The sequence below is a fragment of the Podarcis melisellensis genome (assembly GCF_964234715.1).
Source record: "Podarcis melisellensis genome assembly, chromosome: 2".
Lineage (NCBI taxonomy): Eukaryota > Metazoa > Chordata > Lepidosauria > Squamata > Lacertidae > Podarcis > Podarcis melisellensis.
In genome coordinates, this window is record NC_138529.1 from 23,389,254 (window position 1) to 23,413,881 (window position 24,628).

The following is a 24,628-nucleotide window of genomic DNA, read 5'->3' on the forward strand; positions in this document are numbered from 1 at the left end:
GTTTCTTAGTAAAGGTATACTTAAATACCTTTTTCAATTCATTATATATCATTTCCCAGAAGGCCTTCACTTTAGGGCATGTCCACCAGAGGTGAAAGAATGTTCCTTCACTTTCTTTACACTTCCAACATTTATTATCAGACAGGTGGTATATTTTTGCCAATTTGACTGGGGTCATGTACCATCTATAAATCATTTTCATTATATTTTCTTTCAGAGCATTACATGCAGTAAAGTTCAACCCAGTAGTCTACAACCTTTCCCAGTCCTCAAACATGATGTTATGCCCAATGTCCTGCGCCCACCTTATCATAGCAGATTTAACCGTTTCATCTTGAGTGTTCCATTTTAGCAGCAAGTTATACATTCTAGAAAGTACCTTAGTCTTTGGTTCTAGCAGTTCTGTTTCCAATTTCGATTTCTCCACCTGGAACCCTAACTTCTTGTCATTTTTAAAAATTTCTTTAATCTGAGCGTAATGTAACCAGTCTCGCACTTTATCCTTCAATTTCTCCAAACTCTGCAATTTCCAATTGTCTCCATCTTTTTCTAGTATCTCCCAATATTTTGGCCAATTGGCCTCCATATTGGGTGTTTTTCGGGCCTTAGCTTCCATAGGTGAGAGCCACCTTGGAGTTTTATTTTCCAATAAGTCTTTATATGGGAACTGTAGTCTCAAAACATCTGGAGGGCCAAGGTTGAGGAAGCCTGGCCTAGGGTGTGGTTGTTTGTTTGGGGTTGGCTGTGGTGAACTTCGTTTTCATGTGTGAGTGGGGTGGGTGAGTGTTTTTTGAATCAGGTTAGCCATATTGATTCGTATGCTGTTGGTGGATACTTGTTACTGTCTTGTTGGGCTGTGTATGTGATAAAGGGGAGCCATAACGGGGTGGAGGCGTCATCTTGCATTTGTCCCCCTGTCAGTTTCAGTTTATTGGTGAGTTTTTCTAATATGACTGGTTCCCATACTATACTCCCACCATTCATGCATTGAGTGGCACATCTGTAGAGTGGAGCCTATCATGTGACAATCAGGGTTCCACATCGGAGTAAGGAGAGCCTTCATTGCTCAAGCAGCCTACATAACCCAAACAAAGTCAGAGGTCTGTGATGCAGAAGCCGCAGTTAATTCAGAATGCTGCAGCACGGTTGCTGACAGGAGTGAGTGATTGTCTGCATGTAATACCTCTGCTTCGAGAATGGCACCGGTTACTCGATTGTTACCAGGCCAAATTCAAGGTGTCACAGTTGGTACCTGAAGCCCTTTTGTGCCCCTTCCACTATTCTGATCTGCGGAACTGGCACCGTTGCAGGGACCGCATAATTCCTCTTCCGCAATTAATCATCATAATAAATTTAATTATACTCCGCCCATTTTTGCTGGGTTTCCCCATCCACTCTGGCGGCTCCCAGCAGAATATTTAAAATACAGTAAAAGATCAAACATTGAAAACTTCCCTAAACAGGGCTGCTTTCAGATGTTGCTTACAATTTTAAGAAATCAGTCTTTTAGTATGGCAGCACCTGCCTGTTGACATGAGACAGACACCTTCCCTGTACTGTTTTCATGGCCTGCTTAGAACATTTTTGTGCAAATGTGTAGGGGCTAATGTGTCCTAAAATAATTGTTTTTCAATATTTAAAACTGTACAGGTAATTTTGAAACTTCTTGTAAACCGTTTCAGAGATTTTTGCTGCAATCAAGCAACTTATATATTTTGTTAAATAAAAACAATTTGCCATCAGCAGCAGCAGGAGGAGGAGGAGGAGAGATCATTTTTAAACAAAGCAGCACGGTCTGACATGGTTATATAAATGTTTATGCAGTCTGGATGTAACAGCTCCATGTACCAAACATTTCCAAATCTTGTTGGGCAAACAAAGCACAGACAGGCCCATCTCTGTCTAGCCCCTGAGGACTAGATGTACAAGCAGAACTGAATCGGAATCAATTAAAGTGTTTCCTGTATGCCTCCTATCTGACTTAGGCAATGAGAAAAAATGTGGATGTTCCAGTGGTTGAAAACAGCTGTGCGACTTTTGAAACTATTTATAAAAAGTACAATGGAAGGCGAAGGTGTTCTTCCTAAATCTTGAAAGTGGAATAAAAAGTTTTTAAAGTGGGGCACCTGCTCTCATGAGTTCTTTTTGTTGTCAGCGGAGAACCTTTGCATCTCCTGGATCAGAGGTCAGCCTTCCCACCCACCTCTCTTCATCCTGACCCTTTGTCAGGTGCACTGTCTCTGAAGCCATGTTTTCGCTGCTGCTGCTGCAAGTGTACGCGTTAGAGGCCATAGCTCAGTGTTAGTGCATCTTCCTTGCATGCAGAAAGTCCCAGATGCAGCCCCCGTCGTCTCCAAGTAGGACTGGGAGAAACTTCTCTCTGAAATCTTGGGGAAGCCACTGAAATGCCAAGGTGGACAATGCAAAACCAGATTAACTTTTGACTTGGTCTAAGGCAGCTTCCTGTGTTCCTTTGTGTTAAGGCAGAGCAGTCCAAGCCCACTCCCCGACAAGCCTATCCTCGCTTCCTCCTCTCAGCCACAGCTGTCATTCCCTCCCTGCTCTGCCCCTCGTCCTGGCAGTGACTCCAGACTCCACAGCAGGATTTGCACTTGATTCCCTACCCCCATCTATCAGTCGTTCCTTGGTTTTTGAACAGCTTAGTTCTCAAACCTTTTGGTTCCTGAACGCCACAAACCTGGAAGTGAGTGTTCCAGTTTGCGAACTATTTTTGGAAGCCGAACATCTGACAGGGCTTTCACAGCTTCTGTTTGGCTGCAGGAGCTTCCTGCAGCCAATCAAAAGCTGCACTTTGGGTTCTGAACGTTTTAGAAGTCAGAATGGACTTCCGGAACAGATTCCGTTCAACTTCCAAGGTACAAGTGTACTGGGCTTTTATGTAGATGATTTGACATCGCACTTTTTGTCCATGCCAAGTCTTTGCCTTGTGTGCATTCACAGCTAGTCCTGAAGGAAGGTTAATGTGGCTGCGAGACCATGATGACTTAACCCAAATTCGGCCAATCCAGCTGGAGCTCAAGCTTAGCATGCTATGTGCTGCACCAGTACTTTGTAAACATTTATAATCTTCAGGAGTGTCTCCCCCATCCCCACCCTGTGCATGTTGAAAAAGCTAAAAATATCCCAGATTCAACCTTGAATAGGCCTTGCATTCTGCTGTTGCCAGTGCTGAATAAACTGAAGCATCGTAGAGGAAGGAATTGATGAGATCATTAGGATTGCTGTATCATTTATGTTATGCACTGTTTTGGGCTAGCACAATTTCACATCCCCATTATTGGATTGTTTGTCTCATTTTTTAAAAGGAGAGAACTTGTCCCCCTGTCTCTTAACTATTTAGCTTTTGTTTTGCAATCTTGGCTCTTTGGGAACTCTCCTGGCAGACAGGCCTCCGCAAATACATTTTCTCTGTTTAAATTTTGCAGGCGGGAGCTCAGCAAAGCAAACGACCTGGGAAGGGGGTCACCGGGTTCCCACGCTTGCCTACTGGGCAGGGAAGATCCCGGCAAATGCCACGAGTCCTGTGATGTTGAGGTAAGAGAACGTAACAGTGCCTGCTGTTCTTCTGGGATCATTTTCAAGATCCACCTGGAGAGGGGCGTTGATGGCCAAACCCAAAACTGGCACAGGCTTCATGTGGGGAACAGCTGAACTGCTCTGGCGTGAACCGGAACTGCTGAGAACATACATTCCTGGGAAGTGGAGGAACCTGCCATTTCCAGAGGGATAAACAGAACAACGAAAATGGAGGTGTTGTCCTGAGTTAACTAGTAATAAACTCTGTTAAGCCCCCACAGATTTATGCAACCCTCTGCACCCTTTAGCTCCTTTCTCAGACCTGTGTGGCAGTGTCAGCAAAGAAGGATTAAGAAGAAGGCTTTTTGGGGGGGAGGGGACAAAAAAAACATGTGGCTGTTCAGGGTGAAGGGGTTCAGAGATGCTGGCCACTGAGTCAACAGCTGAGTTCTTCCAAGGGGGTTGTTTTCCTTCTGGAGAATGCTGGGTTTGAAAGTGCCCAAAAGTTAACTTTTGAGATGTTTACTCGGATAAAGATTTCAAAATCCCTGTCTCATGAGAACGGGAGTAAAAATTATTCCCCACTAATAACCTTACGTAACTTCACTTCCTTCTGACCTCATTGCTTCCAACTCTCTAGTACTTCATGCTTCTGATCAACTTGACTGGTTCCTGAAAGCTTGTGCCATAATAAATGTGTTTGTCCCTAAGGCAGCCTTTCTCAAACTTGGGTCCTCAGATGCTACTGAACTACAACTCCTGCCACCCTTGTCCACTGGCCATGCTGGCTAGGAATGATGGGAATTGTAGTCCAACAACATCTAGGGACTCAAGGCAGAGAACGGCTGCTGTAAGGTGATGCAATGCTTTTTGTTGTGATTGGTAACTGCATTGGTATCATGAATCAAAAACGGCTTACCGCACACAGACAAAAACCTATAGAGAGCGCCCACATTAATCCAGATGGCCTGCTGGGGACACTGCTTTTAAGGAGTCAAGGATACTTGCTTCTGTATTGTTACTCTGCATGGTATTTCGTGGATGAGCTTTTTGTTGTCTTGGCCAACATGTGTTAACAAGCTGTGAGTGGGAAGCTGACCGTTCAGATCTCACCTCTGTCATTAACTTTGCTTTTGGCAAACTGCTGCTTCTCATCCTCAGCTTCCCCCATACATAAGATAGGATTCTTAATGTGGGGTCTGTCTTACAGTACTGTTGTCAGGACTGCTGAGATGGTCCTGGAAGATAGTACCCGCACCCTGAGATCATCTCTTCTGTGCCCCACTCCCTCTTCGAGAGATGCGGAGGGTGGCAACACGAGAACAGGCCTTCTCTGCAGTGGCTCCCCTTCTGTGGAATGCTCTCCCCAAGGAATTTTGCATGGCGCCTTCATTATACATCTTTAGGCGCCAGGCAAAAACGTTCCTCTTTATCCAGGCCTTTCACTGATTAACATCTAACAACAACAACAATAACACTTTATTATTTATACCCCACCCATCTGTCTGGGTTTCCCCAGCCACTCTGGGCGGCTTCCAACAAAAAAATTAAAATACATGAAATAATCCAATGTCTTTAAAATGTGTTGGGAGGGGGTGATTGGGTTGCTTTTGCTTTTGTTTTTATTTTGTATTTTGTGTTTTTATATTGTGATTTTGTCTGGAGACCTGCGGGTATAGGGAAGTATATAAATTTCAACAACAACATTATTATTGTTGCTATTGTTATTGTTATTGTTGTTATTAATTAATATTGTTGTTGTTGTTGAAATTTATATACCACCCTATACTCACAGGTCTCACAAGATAAAATAACAATATAAAAACACAAAATACATTATTATTATTATTATTATTATTATTATTATTATTATTATCATCATCATAATCACTGATGTTGTTGTTGCTATTGTTGTTATTTACACCATCACTGAGTGTGTTTGCCTGGCTGGAATAGTCTGATAACGCCCCAGAAGGCTGTGTGTGAGTGTAAAACTATCTCACTGTACAGAGGTAGAAATGCAATCTATTGCTCCTCCTCCTTTTGCCTCCAACCCACAGCCTGGCTGGTCCTCAGCACTGAAAACTGTGGTTACTGGGTCTTAAGTGTAGATGTGGAGAGTGCAGGCATGCCCTCTTGTTTTCCTAAAGTGGTACAGAGCTTTGCTTTCATAGGCAAACATCTAAGCAGTCACAAATGGCGACAGGAGCTGTGGGATCTATTTTGCTTCTTGCTGTTGGCGGCGACACTTTGCAAAGTGCCTTCAAGAGAGAGGAATAGGAGATGGGGCAAAGGGGGCATTGCGCTTGGCAGCAAAGGAGGGGAGGGTACAGGTTCGGGTTGCCACTTTTGTTTGGGCAAAATACAGGACAGGTCAGGCAAAAAAGAGGTGAATTTGTGGGTGTAAAATTTACTTTTACCTGGTGCAGAAATGAGTTCAAGGCAATCCACTGCAATGACCAAATGAATCTGTCAGTCACTGCAAGCCATCCAAGAACAATATGGAAAGGAAATCTTTCCCACCTGCTGGATTTCTGCCTGCCAGAAAGATGAGAAATGTAGAAACCCAGCCAAAAGAGGAACCAGGGGGAGAGATAACGACAAATTCTTAGCTTTGAAGGGGCTGAGGCTGCTGCTCCGGGGAACGTTTTGCTCTTCCCTCTTAGAGCCATCGGCAAGAGCTCGGCCCAATCCAGAAGAGCCTGCTGCAGGCTGCTGAGCTCTATTGGCTAACCTGGAGCATCAATCATCTGGCTTAACTTCTGAAGTGCCTAGCAAGCTAGGCTGCACAAGACAAGCATGTTGGGGTGAGTGCACAAAGGAGGAAACTTTTAATGCCCATTTTATATTTTCCATGACTGAAAATGGGGCAAAAGGCATCCCTAACAGCACAGGGGACGCTGCTGTTCAAAACGGGGCAACCCTGTTTTTCTAAGGAACGGGGGCAACCCTAGCGCAGGTGCATCTTGTGAGGTGTTCGAAAGGGATCGTGGCCACTATCCCTTCCCCTAAACAGCCCCTGGTGTTTGCTCTCCTCCAGCTCACCAGTAAGTAGCCAGGAGCACATAGTTCTGCATCTCCCATGAGGAGGGGAAAGCAACCCAGGGAGCAATCAAGGCTGTCACTGTCTATGATTGGGATCCAGGTGCTTCCAAGGCTAGATAGCAACAGTGTAAGATGCTCCCTGGGGTGTCATCTCCTTGGCACCACTCCTGGGAGACAAGATCTCAGGAAGCTACGGCACAGCTAACACTTGCTTGAGAACCAAAAGATAAAGCACAGCCTGAAGTAGGTGTGAGTGTTTAAAAACCGTTCTGCTTGTGTCACAGGTTCCAGCAGGTGACAGTCAGGGGTTGCCTTGCCCCAACGTTGCCTTCTCCGACAGCACCAGTGATTTCTTTTGAAAAAAATCAGGCATGCAAGGGCAAAAAGAGGTGTATTGTGTCAGGGCCTTTTCAACACTGGCTCCGGCCTGGTGGAACGCTCTGTCTCAGGAGACCAGGGCCCTGCAGGATCTGATTTCTTGCCGCAGGGCCTGTAAGACAGAGTTGTTCTGCCTGGCCTTTGGCTTGGAATCAACTTGATCCCCTCCCCTTCTTTCCTTTTTCCTTTCTCCTCCTGTGATGGAACTCCTATTTGGGGACTTCCTTGGCTTTTTCTCTGGCCCACGTAGGACCAGTCTGGATAGTTGGCCTTGGTGAAGATTTGACGTTTTCATCCCCAAAAAGTTTTTGATTTGAGTTTCTACTGAAATGAGGCTGCATTTTAATCTTGTTTTTAAGCTGTATTTTAATCAATTGTTTTATACCTGGTGTTAGCTGCCCTGAGCCCTGTCTTGGCTGGGGTGGGTGGAGTATAAATAATTTATTATTATTATTATTATTCCCCAGGATCTTTGCTTTGGGATTGTAATCTGGCCTCGACCTGCTGGTAGAAACATGCTCACATCAATTCTTGTTATTTATGCTCTTTCCCTGGCTTATCTCACGGGCTCAGGACAGAATCCTCAAAACAACTCTGTGAACTGAGACCATTATTTGCCCAAGGCCAACTGGTGTGTATTTCCTGGCTGTGTAGGGATTTGAACCCAGGAGCCTAGGGAACCAATACGATTTCACCACCTTCAGCTCTGGATATTAAGTCATCCGGGCAGGAGCAAGTTGCTGCTGACCTCTTTATGTTGCATGCATCTTATCTACTTCCCTGCTCTCGGCTCCTGTCTGCACATCACCTTTGCTTACCATCCACTGTGTACCTGGCTTAGATGATGCTCTTGATGCTCTTGACGGTGCCTCTGGCTATTGCCATTGGGAGTGGGCTTTTCCGATTTTAGGACCTTCTATCTCTGATCCCTGCTGACAAAGGTCCATATAGTTAAAACTATGGTTTCCCCAGTAGTGATGTATGGAAGTGAGAGCTGGACCATAAAGAAGGCTGATCGCCAAAGAATTGATGCTTTTGAATTATGGTGCTGGAGAAGACTCTTGAGAAGTCCCATGGACTGCAAGAAGATCAAACCTATCCATTCTGAAGGAAATCAGCCTTGAGTTCTCACTGGAAAGACAGATCCTGAAGCTGAGGCTCCAATATTTGGCCACCTCATGAGAAGAGAAGACTCCCTGGGAAAGACCCTGATGTTGGGAAAGATGGAGGGTACAAGGAGAAGGGGACGACAGAGGACAAAATGGTTGGACAGTGTTCTCGAAGCTATTAACATGAGTTTGACCAAACTGCGGGAGGCAGTGGAAGATAGGAGTGCCTGGTGTGCTCTGGTCCATGGGGTCTCGAAGAGTCAGACACGACTAAACGACAACATCCCTGATCCCAGCTTTTTGGACCCCAAGTCCCCAAATAATAACAATACTTAGAGTAAATAAGGACCAAAAGATCCTTCTTGTTGTTGCTTTCAACAGTGGACATAAATCTCTTTGGGATTGCAAGGGTAAAACCACTGGAATAATAGCAGTGATAATTGGGCTTTTATAAGTAGTTGTAAATGAGTTCCTTGGGTGTGATTTCCTTATTAATTGGCATTATGTAAGCCCCTTTGGCCACGGAAATGTCTTTCCGTGCACCGCAAAAGTTATTACTAATGCCATTAATTGCTGTGACATTTCAGTATTCTGCAGGCTGTTTCTAAGGAGTTAGCCCAGAACGCTGTCACAATCTGACCACTTATGCGAAGCCTTGAAGCTAAACGCTTTCATTCTCCGCTGCCTCCTTATGCTGAAGTTTAGAAAAGGTGCATCAGTGCTGGTGTGTCACAGATACTGTATGGTGTTTGTAAGCTATATATTTTGGAGTTATTATTCAATGGAAAGATTGGCAGTTGTTGTTGCTTACTTAGCAGTAGTAGTACATCTATTACAATCAGCCAGCCATAATTACAAAATCCGAGCCTCAATAAAACAGATGATAATGAGTGACATGTTATGATCTAGTGATTGTAACAGGTCTTTGATAGCTAGGAAGATAGCTATTGAGAGGTAGAGCAAATATGTAAAATGGCAACCAAAGTATTTGTGTGTCAAAAGCTCATGCTAGTGTTTCACTGGAACAAAACATTCTTGAGTATTTTTTGCATCAACAAGTATGCAGACAAGAGCATGGTGCTCTGAGAATGGATTGTTCCGCTGAACTATCTAGTGGAATTGGGTGCCTTTCCCCAGAAATGAAATGCCTTCCTCTCTAAGCATTTGGTGCAATTCTAGGATGCGTTTTAAGTCTTACTGTGAAACTCGGGAGATTGTCTGTGTCGAATTGGGGTTGCTGAAATCCTAGTACATACAGTGTGTTAGAAACTTGGGGCCAAGTTACATGTGACGTTTGCATCTAATGTGGGGGCAAGTCCTGTGGTATTTTCTTTCTGCTCAGAAATGTTTATTTATATCTACTTTGTTTCTGAGAAATACTTGTTATTTGTGTATTTTGGAGCACTCCTGTAGTTTGAGGGACTAATGGATGGACAACAAAAGTAGGTTTTCTGTAATTGTTTACAGTGGCTAAGAGTCTAAAAAAAAGTGGCACAGTAATAAAACTGCTAGCACATTTGCAGAGCTAAGCAGTGTCCGGAATGGTTTCAAACGTGTTGAGATTCCTGCATTACAGAGGGTTGTACAAGGTTGTACAATTTTGCTTTATTGCTATTTTTATTAATTTTTATTAATTTATCTCCCCCTTTTTCCTGTTATGTTTATTAATTAAAACTTAAACAAACAGGCAGAGACTCACCTCCAAGTCCTCTGTTGTGAGCCACCCAGAGTGGTTGGGGAAACCCAGCCAGATGGACAGGATATATTATTATTATTATTATTATTATTATTATTATTATTATTATTTACATTAAACTTAGGTTAGCAGCAACTGCCTCCCTCCCACTAAACCCAATGGTTTTCCTGATCCATATTCCATGCAAGATGAATATTTCTTCACTGCACTGAGGTGATGCTAAATTTCAGTACTGTGTGTAGCAGCTCTTGGTTACATATATGATTATCCCAGTGCGAAGATATAGGAGGATTTATGGGGGTGGTGGGTGGGAGAGATTCTTTCTATCTTTTGCTCCCATCATCTCGGCTGACAGCATGTACCTCCCACATGAAGCTAGTTGCCCTGGGGAAAGGAGGAGAACCCAGCTGGCTGTATTGTGAAAAGGCTGGCATTGCTGGCTGGGCTCCAGCATTTTCATGGAACAGTCGCTAAGCATCTGTTGGGAAAGACTTTATCTCAACTGTGCATATTTAACACTACAAGACCAATAATTTCTTTGGAATTGTGGGCAATTGGTGCTTTTAAAGACCAGCAACAACTGCAGGGTTGGGTAGGATGGACAGGAAGGAGAGGTGAATCCTTTGGCTCCCCAGTGGCTAGCAAAATCATTGTGGCACGAATGCTTGTGGGCGGGAGCCTCCTTCAGTGCACCTGGATATCTGAGAAAGGAATCATAGAATCATAGAGTTGGAAGAGACCACAAGGGCCATCGAGTCCAACCCCCTGCCAAGCAGGAAACACCATCAGAGCACTCCTGACATATGGTTGTCAAGCCTCTGCTTAAAGACCTCCAAAGAAGGAGACTCCACCACACTCCTTGGCAGCAAATTCCACTGTCGAACAGGTCTTACTGTCAGGAAGTTCTTCCTAATGTTTAGGAAGGATGGAAGCATATTGATAAATGATGAACTGCCGTGCGTGAATAGTTGACGTCGGAGGTTTTGCATGCACGGCCTTTGAGAATATGGGACCCACTAAAAGTGGTGAGTAATGAACAGGCGGAAATCAGGATATATGGAGTTAGCTGAGAAGCTGCTCTGTGAACAAAGGTTGCCCCCACTACTGAGGGTTCAAAGCCACTTTCAGGATCACGCATTGAGGGTTAAGTTGCAGAGGACTGTTCCTTTGGAATCCCTTCCCTACCCAAGGAGGCTTACCTGGTGCTCTTAGCTGTCCATTTGTTGTCTCTTGTATTTTCTAATGCACTTTCGATTTCCTAACTGGTGTTTTCTTTCTGTTTGTCTCTACAAGTGCAGAGTCATAGAGAAAGCAGCTGATGTTCCCTTCCCAGCATTCGCTGCTATGCTTTTCCTTCTCTGTGTCACTGCAAATCTTAAAACTTGTCCTTTTTCTGTCTGTGGTTCCTCTGCATTTACACACCTGGGTTCTCAACCTGTGCAGAGCCAACTCTTTTTCCTAGACCTCTAGCTAGGGAGCAGGCGCTAATTTTCTCTTCCATTGAGTGGAAAATGCTTATCAATTTCCCATGCCTCAAGGGGTGGAGCTGGTGCCTTTCCACCAAAATCTGTCGTGCCAAACTGCTTCGCTTAACGGCATTTGATGACGAGTGCCCGCAATGACTTTCATTTTCCTGCTCATTAAAAAGTAGGTCAGTAAAGTAGGTCGCCCAAATGAATAAGGAAGAAATTGTGCCATCGTTTTGCAGCAAAGTGCTTTGGCAGAGCTCTATAGATTGAGCGGTGGCTGTTTGTTGTGTGCGTAGGTGCCGTTACCTAAGAGTTCAGGTTCGCGGCATGTGACTTTTTGGGAAGGTGCATCATCAGGTTATGTAGCTAGAAGGGAAACAGAAAGCAGGCTTTAACTCTCATGGCATCATCAAAGATACTTGCTTTCACTTGTCCTTTCACTTGGTTGATTGTGCAAAAAATGCATTAATTTAACTAAGGTAAGGTGTCACCGATGCATAGCTGTCAACTTACAGATTTGAAAATAAGGGACCAGCAGCCTCGAAAATAAGGGATCAGCAGCCAAAATAAGGGATTTTGCGAGCACAGGTATGTTCAACTTCTGAGCCCCTCCGAGCCAAAGGCAGAAAGCCCAACCAGCAGCCAAACAAAGCCTCAAGCTTTGGTTCCCACAGCACAGCAACCCAGCAAAGCAGATGCAGCAAGGAAAACCACCGTCACCTCTCCGCTGGGAAGCACTGAGCAAAGGCGAGTCCCCAGGCAACGCGGCCGATTTGATCGGCACAAGGCATGCAAGCTCCACCCCCCGCAGTTGTTCTTAGACTCCTTTTTGGGTGAGCAACACAGCCTCCCTCCTCCCTGGCCCGCAGGGAGGGAGGGAGAGGAGCTGCTTCCTTTGAAACCCGGGAAATTTAAGGGACAGCAGCAGGACATGCGCTGGGATAAGGGACTTTCCCACCAAATAAGGGACGGTTGACAGCTATGCACCGATGCATCAGTTTAATTAAGAACTTCCTTGCTAACGTTGAAGCTGTTTTGAAGGGTGCTGTTCCTCTCTATACAACCTCCCAAGCTGAATCTCAAATAACAGACCTGGTCTGTCTCCCACACCATTTCTAATCCCATAGTTTGAAAAAAAACCAAAACAAACAAAAACCCCTCAACAAATAGGTTATTAATTAGTGAAACTGTTCTCTTTTTTCCTGGTAAGCTTGCTGGAGGCACATACTTACAAACATTTTAAACTTTTGTGAATTCATGGCATTTTCTCCAGTGTGCTAGAAAAGCTTTGTATTAGGACCCCATGCAACCAATTTTTTCTGTACCTCTGCATCATTGCGACAATGTTTTCTCTGCTAATTGGCTTGACATTCTCAAAAATGCCTCTTATAACCTGCACATTCATGCTTCCCACAGCAAAATCTGGGTGTTCCAGGAAGGGAATGGAGTGGCAATATCCAAGAAGTTAGGTGTGTTGTGCCAAGTTTTCCAAGCCTGAAAATTGCTTTTGAAAACGGGTCTGCTAGTTTGCGCAGCACAGGCAGCAAAGCGGAAGTGCCTGGAACCTCAAGATTCCATATTCACTCTGCAAATTAGTCTATGACTCCTAATAATGGACATTAGCTGCCTTTTAGAGGAACTATCCCAAATTGTGTTCTGTCAAAACAATGTTAACTAACATTCAGAGATTTTAAAAATGCATTACGTTGCAGCACAAGAACACAAACTGCTCTGAAGATTTTATTTATTTATTTGCTCTGAAGGTTTTATTTATGATCTAAACATTAATCCTGTCCCTTTTTATTAAAATGGTCAAAGAATGAATTCCTTGAGCATCCCTAATACTGCCTGGCTTATTGAAAAAGACAACAATAAGAAAATAAAATGATATTAATAAAACCATGACTGATGTGGAAGATGTGAGGTGTGTTAGCTCTTCCTCTCCCAGGTACCCAGTGGAAGACATCCCTTGTGTCTGATATATACAAGAAGCATCAGGCGTTTAGCCTACTTGCATACTAATTTGAAGAAACTAGCTGAATTGGTTCAGTCTCCAGGTGATTAGGATCAATTACAAGCTTGACCATCTTCTGTTGAGCTGCTTCAGTGATCCATTTCCCATATTGTGCTGGTTGCTGGATGTCAGATTACCCACCTGACTGTGTTTGTGTGTGTATTATTACGGTACCACACTCCATGTGCTGTGTTATCAAATATATGATTATGGAATAATGTGTTTTGTGGCTCAGGTTTAAGTCCCTGAAATAAGAAGACTGCAGTGGAAATGTTGATAGAGTTGATGGTGGCAACTGCAGAACCCATTGCCACTCTCATTTTCCATCCTGGCTTCGTATGGAAGCTGCTGTGCTGTGCATAAGTGAAACCAAACTTTCCTAGAAAGTGAATTGATGTGCTCAGCATGGCATAATTCTGATGTATTTACCCTGCTTATTTAATCCTGCCACTGTGGTTTTATCGCCAAGGACTGCATCATTGTAGTGTTTCTGTGCAGCTGGACCCGGCAGCGCACAATAGAAGTTTATATTGACCCACCGTGGCTCCCCACCAGTATGCAAGTCTTGACAGGAAGCTATGTGGCCTTGAAGTTTTATGGAACTTGGAGCTCAAATCTTGGTATTTCTGTGGGTGCTTTGTATGGTTCCATACACGTCTGGGTTGTAGCTTGGGTCTCTTCTGGAACTCATGTGCATCAAGTGGTTCAGAGACTATGTGCCATCACAACTGAGCCCACCTTTCTGTGTTTTCTGAAGGAGTTGCTAACTCACTCCCTCTGGCCTTACTGAACTGTCCTCTGGCACTCCAGTGGCATAGGGACAGCAGGAAAGGAAGGCCCAGTGGTAAGGGGGAAGCAGGTGCATATATAAGGGACGTGTCTACTTTTTCTGGGCACCTGGCCTTGGAAAGAGAGGAGTGGAGCCAGCAGAACAAGGATGTCACTCATCATCAAACACCTGGGCCCAGTTCTTCCCCAGATACAACCCCGCTGGGCATCTGACTGACGCAGCATAAGGAAGTCTCGTTCATTATATGCTAGCATCCCTCCCATCATATTTACCTCAGAACAAACCTCAGTGAGGCCACTGTCTTCATGATCAAGAGCTGGAGACGATAAGTGGAAATGACAACATAATGCTGCTCCATAATTTGGGAACCCATTCTGCACTTGAGGCATTAGAAATTTTCCACATGGTATTTGTGCCCGCTAGGCATTCATTAATTTTCCATCAAGAAGTGCAGGCACTGGACCACCCTTCTCTTGGGTGACTCAGGGATATAGCCAGCTTCCTCCTAGCAAATTAACATTTGTAAAAGGGGGTGCTCACTCATTAAAATGTGCTAATTAATATGGATGTAAATAATTTCAGTCTAATGCGAGGCTTTGGCTCAAGTTCCTCGGAGCGTATTACTTGGCAGATTAGCATTTGAGAAGTTGGGTTTGAGTGTCCTGTACAAAGATCCTTTTTCTGTTCAATTGCTGCCCTCCATCTCAAATCAATATATCTATTTTCTCCCCACCATTTTTGTGACCTTTCCCCACCCCTACATCCTTCCCCAAATCTAATCCTTGAGGAAATGTCCTGACAATGAATCCAACCCTTAAGGTAAAATAGTCAGTATGCGCAAATGCTATATTTTGTAGTTGGATTTGTGTTTGGGAATTGAATTTCTTTGTTTCTTAAAACACACGTACCAACCTGAAAAAGAGGAGGCCCAGTCTGGTCGATATAGGGTTGTTGCTTTTTTGCGTAAGTGAGGTACTCATCTGAATTCTGTACTTTTGGTGTAGAATGTGTTGTGACCGGGGTGGGTGTGTGTGTTAATTTTATTTGCTCCAAAGCTCTCCTTCATGGTGAAATAGCTCTTGCTTCTTGAACACTGTTCCTGTCCTGTGTTCTTCTGATCACAGTCTCTTCTCTCCTGCAGCACTTTAGATATATTCCCTACCATGGTTTCTCTGGCAAACGCAAGCCTCCCTCCCAACAGACAGTTTGATGGTATGGATGTGTCTGAGGTCCTCTTCGGGCAGTCAAATAAAGGACACCAGGTATGGAATTTACCTTAATATTTAGCTGAATTTTTGTGTGGAAATAGTGTGGCCTTTGTTACAGTGGTACGGTGTGTTTCTTTTTGCCCTCGGTGGCAACAACAGGATGCAGTCCATAGTCCAAATCAGCTTTTTGCATCCTAATTTATCAACATTCCAGATGGAAAGGCCTGAGATTTTTCGTTGCCTGAAGTGAAAAATCTAAGCAGCACTCTCCATGGTGTTATTATTTAAAGCGTTCCTTTAATTGAGGGTGTGGTGGGTGGGGCACATAATTTTTTGCTTGCTTACCTTGGGTTTCCTGAGCAGGAGGGGCACAGTCCTTGGTTATATAATTTCACAAGACTGTGTTGAGGAAGAAGTGAGGACTTCTGAACTCTCGTGGTGAACTCTGAAGTTTTCCTAATTTGGCCCTTGGAGACTGCAACTAGCCTCAAACTCAAAGGAGTATTGAAAAATACTTCCTTTTTTCATGAACAAGATGCTGTTTTGCTGAGGGAAATCTCCAAAACCTGAGCAAGGCATCAGTTGGACATCATGTTTGGCTTCACAGAACTTATCACATGCACCAAGTGAATTTTACAATTTATGTTCTTAGTATTTCCAAGATTTAGAACTTGCTCTACGTGCATGTTAAATTTTGAGAAGCCATATGTAATATTAGCCACTTGCGACGACAACTGCATAAGACCTAGTGAGGAGTGGGAGAGCGTTCAGGGAATTCAGGCTGTCCTATGCATGTAGGGAATTCTTTACTGTATACAGAGCTGTAAATTAGAGAAATTAGAATGCCATCTAATTCATGATATTATTATTATTATTATTATTATTATTATTATTATTAAAGGTTGCAGCACTGACTTAATATATTCTTCTTCAAAGATTTAGTAGAAAAGGTTGTATAATTCCAGAAATATTTGGAGCTATGTATGGTGCTATTCTTTCACTACTAGTGAAATAACACACCCACAGAGTGTGGAGCATATGTGCATCCAAAATATGTAATGGACCAATAATATTATTACAGTGGTACCTCGGAAGTTGAGTGGGATCTGTTACGGAAGTCCATTCAACTTCCCAAACATTCAGAAACCAAGGCATGGCTTCCGATTGGTTGCAGGAAGCTCCTGCAGCCAACCGGAAGCCGCGTCAGATGTTCGGGTTCCAAAGAATGTTTGGAACACTCACTTCTGGGTTTGCGGCATTCAGGAGCCAAAACGTTTGACTCCCAAGGCATTCGGCTTCCAAGGTACGACTGTACTAAAATTGGTGTGCATAGGAGGTCTTGCTGGAGCCGGTAGGCTGATGCAATCTGCTTTCCCACTTTAGCTTTGCTTGCCTCCTGTCATTTTCTTTCTCTCTCGTTGATGGCCAGGTGACTCCCATTTCCTTTGCTTTTCAAGGCAAAACCGGGTTTTGTTCCCTCACATCACAACAGATTTCTTTTCTTAATTGCTTTGGATTCTGAAACCAAACAAGAGAAACAACAAAAATAGGTCCCAGGGTGCTTGGTGCTAGTCTTTGCCTGAACAAACAGGGACATCATTAAGTTCTCATTCAGCCTGGAGTCCTGGCTCCGGCAACTGTGTCCCATTATCAATTTGTAAGTGGGGCAAACCCCCACCCCCAACCCGTCTACACTCTGTCATTTTCTGTTCACATGATAATGCGAGAGCTGCAAGCGTAAGCATGAGAACAGCAGTTTGCAGGGCAGTTATCAGAGGGCACATTTTCTAAACGCTGCCCTATTGCTTGCCTCTCCCAGCCACAAACTGGAAACCTAAAGATGAAATCCTGTATGTTGTTTTGAAAGCCTGCCCCTACTGCAAGCTCCTGCACACTAGCTCCCGCTGGGCATTTTGTGTATTCAATTTAGTAAAAAAATTGTGGGTGCTGTAGCTTAACCCTGGGGGCAAGCAGTTAAGAAGAAGAAGCGTCCCCATGAGACAGAATGTTCTCTTTTGTAATGGTCCAATTGTGATGGTAAAGACAGGGCATGACCTGAAGGGTTCATGGTGAAATGATTGGATTGGCAAAGGTTGTGCCGTATGTAGGCAGCAGGACTCAGATGAACCGTTTTAAGAGACATCTCCATGGCATTGAATGAATGTTTTGAGACAAGTTCAAAGAGAAGGTAAAAAATTGCCTTGATGAGGGCGTGTGCAAGGTCTTGGTTCTCCCAACAGGAGTGCTGAGCCCTGATGGAAAGCTGGGGTGTCTTTGGCTCAGATGCATCCACATTTTCTGATTTTGTCTCCTAATCACTGTTGGTGTGTTGTTGGGTGTAGAGCCTCCGAAGTTCAACCACGGAAAACAGCCATTTAGGAGAGTTGTCTTTACTAGACCAGCAACAACAAATACCACTGTGCATGCACACACTATTTACAGAGGTTACAATTAGTCTTCTTTCTCTGAGCCCTGAGAGGGTCCTTTGCTTCAAAGTGCTTGCTGTGTTTAAGTCCGCAGCCAAGTCTTTAGTTCACTTGCTTGCAAAGTCCTACAAATGATAGGGTCCTCCAATTCAGCAGTATACAGTGGGTTTTCCCTGTTGATACTGCTGTGTCCGCTGTTATATGTTCGCTGCTGAATAGTAGTAGTAGTAATAATAATAATATTTATTTATTGATACCCCATCGATCTGGCTGGGTTTCCCCAGCCACCCTGGGCGGCCCTCAACAGAATATAAAAAACAGAACAAAACATCAAACATTAAAAAAATTCCCTAAACAGGGCTGCCTTCAGATGTCTTCTAAAAGTCAGGTGTTTATTTCCTTGACATCTGATGGGAGGGTGTTCCACAGGGCGGGCGCCACTACCGAGAAGGCCCTCTGCCTGTTTCCCTGCAACCTATCTTCCCGCAGGGAGGGAACCGCCAGAATACCCTCAGAGCTGGACCTCAGTGTACATCTGGGCTGAATGATGGGTTGGAGGTGCTCCTTCATGTATACTGGGCTGAGGCCATTTAGGGCTTTAAAGGTCAGTATGAACACTTTGAATTGTGCCCGGAAACGTGCTGGGAGCCAATGTGGGTCTTTCAGGACCGGTGTTATATGGTCTTGGCAGCCACTCCCAGTCACCATTCTAGCTGCCACTGAAGTTTTTCATCAGTGGTTTGTTTATCTGTTCTGCTGCTTAACTTGGGTTAAAGCCATTGTAATGTCATCCTGGGTCTAATTTTTAATCAACATTTTGGGTAGAAATGAATAAGTTAAATGACCTCTGCTGTGGTTGTCAAAATCCCTTTTTGTAAAGAACTTCACCTTGTGTGTTGGTAATGTAAAGAAGAGGCGTTTTAGTGAGATCTGCCGACGTGGTGACGGATTAGCACGTGGTCATAACATAGTACAAGAGACCAAGATGATACATTGAGTCAATCAATTCATAATTCTACTTGTGAAGTTTGTTTTTATGGTTAGCTTTATTGCCACTAGTGTCTTTCCACCTCTGCTATGATGAACATCCTTTGGTTGCTATGTGTCTCTGTGCTTTTTCTGTTATTCAAGCTGTTGCATAAAATAAGTTATGAAACGCTCCGTGTTGAATGGCAAGGGACATCATGTTCTTATGGCACATGTTTGTTTGTTTTTTTGCAAAATTGTATGTCCAGTGGCTGAAAGGGGAATATGGAACAAGCATTGGTTCATAGGGCGGGTTGTAGTTTAATTCACTTAGAAATATAATTCTTCATAAGCAGCATGTCATGACTCATTATTGTAGCAGCGTCAACAAGATGAAGTGCATCAGTGCCAAAGTTCTGTTAACAATCTTTCTTGAAGACTTGCGCAGTGTTGTTTTTGAACATCGAGAGCACACGCTGTCCTTCAGAATAGGCCTTGAGGTGAGGAATGGCCACAGCTAGTTTGATTGCTCATTGTGACCCTGACGCAGTGAGCTGCACAGATTTTGCCAAGGCGAGCCAACTTGAAAACAGGTGCATTATTGTAATCTTTCCCCTATTTGTGTTCTGTAAATATGGCACAAATTGAACAAAGGCAACACCACCTAATGAACTCTCACTGTGTTTCTTTCCTTTCCTTTTTCTTTTTGAAAGTAGGCTTAGTTTGGAGTCGGCATTACAGCAGGAATTTTTAAGGCATTTGGGATCATTATTTGCATTTTATTAACTGAAATAATTTTAAACCACCCCTCATCCCTATGGATACCAGTGGGCACGACTAAACCAATTGTATCAATATGAAATACAATCACATTGTAAAAAAAAATCAGGTTTGGACTAGTTTAATAAAACCAGAGCAGACTAACAGCATAGCCATTATAACATTATGCTTGAGTAATTTTTTTAAAAGCATTTTTTAAAACATATTTAGCAATTTTAACCTTTTATTAGCATAACCTGATGCCCAATGTCAGCCACACCTCCAATGGCCACACTGTGTATATTGGTGCAAATGATAGTGGCAATTAGAGTTGAATTCAGTGGGACTTACTTCTGAGAAAACATACATAGGATTGTGCTGTGATTCACTTGTGATTACAGTTTAATGTGAACTTTTGTGTCCCTCTACTCCAGGGGTAACCAAAGGTGTATCTTCCACATATTGCCTAACTACAACTCCCATCATCCCTCAGCATTGGCCATATTGGCTGGGGAAAGAGTCCAAGAACATCTGAAGGGTGCCATTTTCGCTAAGTCGACAGTCTCCACTGTTGAAATTTCATTTTCTCTTGATGCTTAACGTCAGTGCCTTTGTCAGTTTCCCCTTTCCATTTCTGTCACAGATAAGACAGGGAAAACCTTCTTGTTCATTTGCAGTAGAGACGATTGTTTTTCTAGTTTTAACGCAGCGGGCAGAACATTTTGGTTGCCCTAACAGGTGGCGCTGTGGGTTAAACCACAGAGCCTAGGACTTGCCACTTAGAAGGTTCGCGGTTCGAATCCCCAAGACGGGGTGAGTTCCCGTTGCTCGGTCCCTGCTCCTGCCAACGTAGCAGTTCGAAAGCACGAAGTGCAAGTAGATAAATAGGTCCAGCAGGAAGGTAAACGGCGTTTCCGTGCGCTGCTCTGGTTCGCCAGAAGCGGCTTAGTCATGCTGGCCTCATGACCCGGAAGCTGTACGCCGGCTCCCACGGCCAGTAAAGTGAGATGAGCACCGCAACCCCAGAGTCGTCTGCGACTGGACCTAATGGTCAGGAGTACCTTTACCTTTACCTTTACCTGGTCCGTTGCACAATCAGTGATCTCTTTTGTTCACCATAGATGCTATGATTATTTGAAAATGTGACCTGTTTATTGAAACCAGTCCTATTGTAGTACAATCCTCTGCATGGATCCTCAAAAGGAAGTGATTGATTAAGTCCCATTGAGATTTCCAATGGCACGCCCCCGCCTTCTCATGCCCCCACGTCCCCCACCATATCGGCTCTGGGAGGTCTGGTGAACCCCCCAGAACCTTGCACAGAGAGAGGTGCATTCCCTTGGGCAAGCTGACGGAACAATTGGAAGAGCGCAACACTGAATTCCTCCATATGCAACTGAAGCTGCCATTCCATGCAATGATTAGAGCTGAAGGTCCTCTATAATCCAGTCCCCCAACACAAGCAAAACATCTGTTATTTTAACTCAGGCTTCCTCAACCTCGGCCCTCCAGATGTTTTTGGCCTGCAACTCCCATGATCCCTAGCTAGCAGGACCAGTGGTCAGGGATGATGGGAATTGTAGTCTCAAAACATCGGGAGGGCTGAGGTTGAGGAAGCCTGTCTTAACTAAACTAGTGAGAGAATGGGCAGGATGGAGACTCGTGTTGCACTAGTGCCAGCAGATTGTTGCACATGGAGGTGGCATAATGTGCAGCAGCAGCAGCAGCACAGTGCATTCCAGATTTGGAGCTACCACCAATGTATTCTGTTCCAATCCATCTCGTTCTTTTCGGTAGCGCTCTCTTGATGCACCCGTTCCGTAGAGATGGTGGCATGCTGTGGTGTTCCATCAGGCTGGTCACTTAGTGAAGTGGGCCTGTGCGCTCCCTTTCTGTATTGCATTTGAGAGCTAGCGATGGCAACTCTCCACCTGATGATGCAGGATACTGTGTGAAACACAAGTGATTCTCCTCTTCTAATGCTGCTTTCCTGAACACATTTGCTAGGGAACAAGCCCCACAGAACACAGAGACTTGTTGCCACTACGGCTGGGCGATATCTGATTTTTTCAATATTATCACCAGCTAAATATCACGATATATCATGGTATATATATATATACAGTGACAGAAGGCCTTGTCAGGCCTCCCTGCTGTGGCAGAGGGTCCTGCCGTACCTCCCCACAGCGGCAGAGGTGGTGGGAGTACAGAAGAGGATTACAGGTTTTTAGGAAAACAAGACAACTTAGATGGAAAACAAGATGTTTATTTCAGTGAACCTCCTTTCTTTGAGGAACAGCATCTGACTTGGAGCCTTTCTTGGAAATTAGATTATTCATTACTTTTTCATTGTCGGATAAAATATACATATATATATTTTAAAAGCCAGACACTGTTAAAAGCTGCATTGATTTTATTTCAAATTCCACTTTTGCCCTCTTATCCCTTCCCTTCCCCAGAACTCTTATTTTCCAGACAAGTTGTGGCCTGTTAAAAGGCCCGGGACAAATTTGCATTCCAAGATCTGAATCCTAAAATGCTCTTGGCAACAACATTCCCAGGGGGTGATTAGCACAAGTGGAGGGAGCCCAGTTCCAGGCTCCTATGAATGTAAGCATCTGTCAGAATTTGTTCCAAGTATTTCTACTTGAAAAGATTTCTGGAGGGTTCCTTCCCAGGCTGGAGACCACAATGGCATCAGCCAGAGCAGGAGAGGGAAGTAAATAGGCCATGTAAACCCTGGATCTTGAGGCTGCTTGGACAATATGAATATCTGAGAGAAAATGCTTGCTTTTATTTTCAGATTATTATTGTTATTGCCTTACATCAAAATGGTAGAACATCCCTTCACTGCATTGTCATGATCATACTAAGCTGTTCATTGGAGCTTTTCAGATTTACCGTATTTTTCGCCCCATAGGACGCACCTAATTTTTTTTTGGGGGGGGGAATAAAGAAAAAAAATTATTTCCCCCCCAGGCACGGGGGAAGCCCGAGCTTCCCCCGACCCCCAGGCACGGGGCAGGCACAGGGGAAGCCCGAGCTTCCCCCGACCCCCAGCCCCCAGAACAGCCTGCCATCCGCAAGCCTAGGGATCCGTGCCAGTCTCCCCAGGCTTGCTGAGAGCTGCGTGAAGCCCGGGTGCGCTCTTCAGCGCGCACCAGGCTTCGGAATGCAGGCAGCTCTGCACAACCTTCGGGAGCCCAGCACAGCTTCGTGCCGGTCTCCCAAGGGTTGCACAGAGCTTCCTGAAGCCTGGAGAGCGAGAGGGGTCGGTGCGCTTCAGTGAAAGCCTGCATTCGCCCCATAGGACGCACACACACATTTCCCCTTCATTTATGGAGGGGGGAAAGTGCGTCCTATAGGGCAAAAAATACGGTACTTTCACTTGGATTATAATATCAGTGTTTGCCCCCCAAGGATATTTTCAGCTAGGCATAAATTCTGGATAATTATCCCAAGTGCAACATGTCCAGTTTGGGGACATTATTCATTACAATGGTTTCACATTTGGGCAGTCAGTGACCACTTGAGAGACCAGAACTTAAAAGCATTGGTCTGCTTTTGTTTTAACCCAACAATTCAGATATTCCTGCCTCCAGTAGCTACCCAGGGATAGAATGAGATGGCAGAGGTTCAAGAGTGAACACTTCAATAGCAAAAATGATGCAACCATCCATTATTATAGTGGTATATAAAACTCAGTGGTTTCCTGCTACATCTGAACTGGACCTCTGGGAAAAACTCACAATGACTTCTCTTTTGTTGTTGCAAGTACCGTATTTTCCCATGTATAAGATGCCCCTGTGTGTGTATAAGACTATTTTGGGGGACTCCAAGTTAAGAAAATGGGGGGAGGCTATAACTGTGTATAAGATGACCCCCAATTTTAAACAGTATTTTCTAATAAGAAACCTAGTCTTATACACGGAAAAGTACAGTATGTATCCTCCTTAACAACATGAATGCGAAGCCTTTTGAGCAACTGGGGGAAGATGGTATTCTTCATCTTCCTTTTACGCTGTTGCCCTGGGGCTGCTCAGGCCGGGGTCGAATATCCGTTCCTCTTCCTATCTAGTGCTTCAGTAGCTTTTTGTTGCTATGCGAGGAGACTACAGAAAGACAGCTGTTTGCAGTGTTGTTGAAGATGGTCATGATGTTCGATATCCCTTGATGCTCATTGAGAGTAACAGATGTGCAGTCCCCACACCCAGTAAGAAATATTCAGCATCTTGTACCCATCAGGTCTCTGGCTAAGAAGAGAGAAGCCAATGGATGACCTGATGAAACGAAGGAAGCTTTCCACTTAGATTCTGTGCTGGGCAGAAAAACCTGCTTGTTAGCTTTGGTGTCTCCAAATTCCAGGGCACTTTCCCTAACTTCCCACAGTTACAAGGAGGCATTTGTTTTTTAGCTACATGTGCCAACTGGGGATTTGGAGCAGCAGTTTCACAGCAGACCTGAAAACAAGCAGTTCTCTGAAGCTGTTGAGGACTGCTATGAAACCCCAAACCTTCAAAACCGAAGACCAATAAAATATCGGTTAATTCCAGAACAATTTAGGAGAGCTGACAGTTTCTCGCAAGGGAGTCTCCCACTGATGGATTATTTGAGTTTAGCTGTACCTCTACATGGCTGGGCGGGAGGAAAATAATTGTGATTCCCCCCCCCCTCCGTACAGTACAATGGTACCTCTGGTTAAGAACTTAATTTGTTCTGGAGGTCCGTTCTTAACCTGAAACTGTTCTTAACCTGAGGTACCACTTTAGCTAATGGGGCTGCTGTGCCGCCGCCACGCGATTTCTGTTCTCATCCCGAAGCAAAGTTCTTAACCCAAGGTACTATTTCTGGGTTAGCGGAGTCTGTAACCTGAAGCATCTGTAACCCAAGGTACCACTGTATTAGATGCAGACCAGTATTTCACAAAACCAAATCTAGCTTTGTTTCTTGTTTCCCTTTTCCTTGACATGTTTCAGGTGTTAAATATAGCCTAAGAGCCTCCTGTCATGTCGGAAGGGTGCTTCCTTCAAAACTGATACCCACAGAGAATTGCAGAACTCTGGATGCCCCAAACAAAGACCAGCTTGGGGGAAGGAGTGTTTTTAAGTTCAGCCTGTCTATTTGCTTATCCAGGCACAGAACCCTTTCGGGGAAAGTCAGTTGCCAGCAGCCAAGGCCGGCTTCTTAAAAGCATGCATGCAAAACAATGTTCTTAGAAAGAACTCTTGTGA

The 24,628-nt window shown here is 44.3% G+C and overlaps 1 protein-coding gene across 8 annotated transcripts in view; it reads left to right on the forward strand.

The window, feature by feature from the left end:
* ARSG (arylsulfatase G) overlaps positions 1-24,628 on the forward strand; it is a 120,308-nt gene that overhangs the window by 74,679 nt on the left and 21,001 nt on the right. For all 8 annotated transcript variants that reach the window (XR_014165330.1, XR_014165331.1, XR_014165332.1 and 5 more), the window contains 2 exons: positions 3,447-3,555; positions 15,180-15,300. Coding sequence is in view for 1 of the 8 variants with exons in the window: in XM_081899738.1 (XP_081755864.1) it covers positions 3,447-3,555; positions 15,180-15,300 (230 nt within the window). In the remaining 7 variants the exon portion in view is untranslated. The remainder of the gene's footprint in view (positions 1-3,446; positions 3,556-15,179; positions 15,301-24,628) is intronic.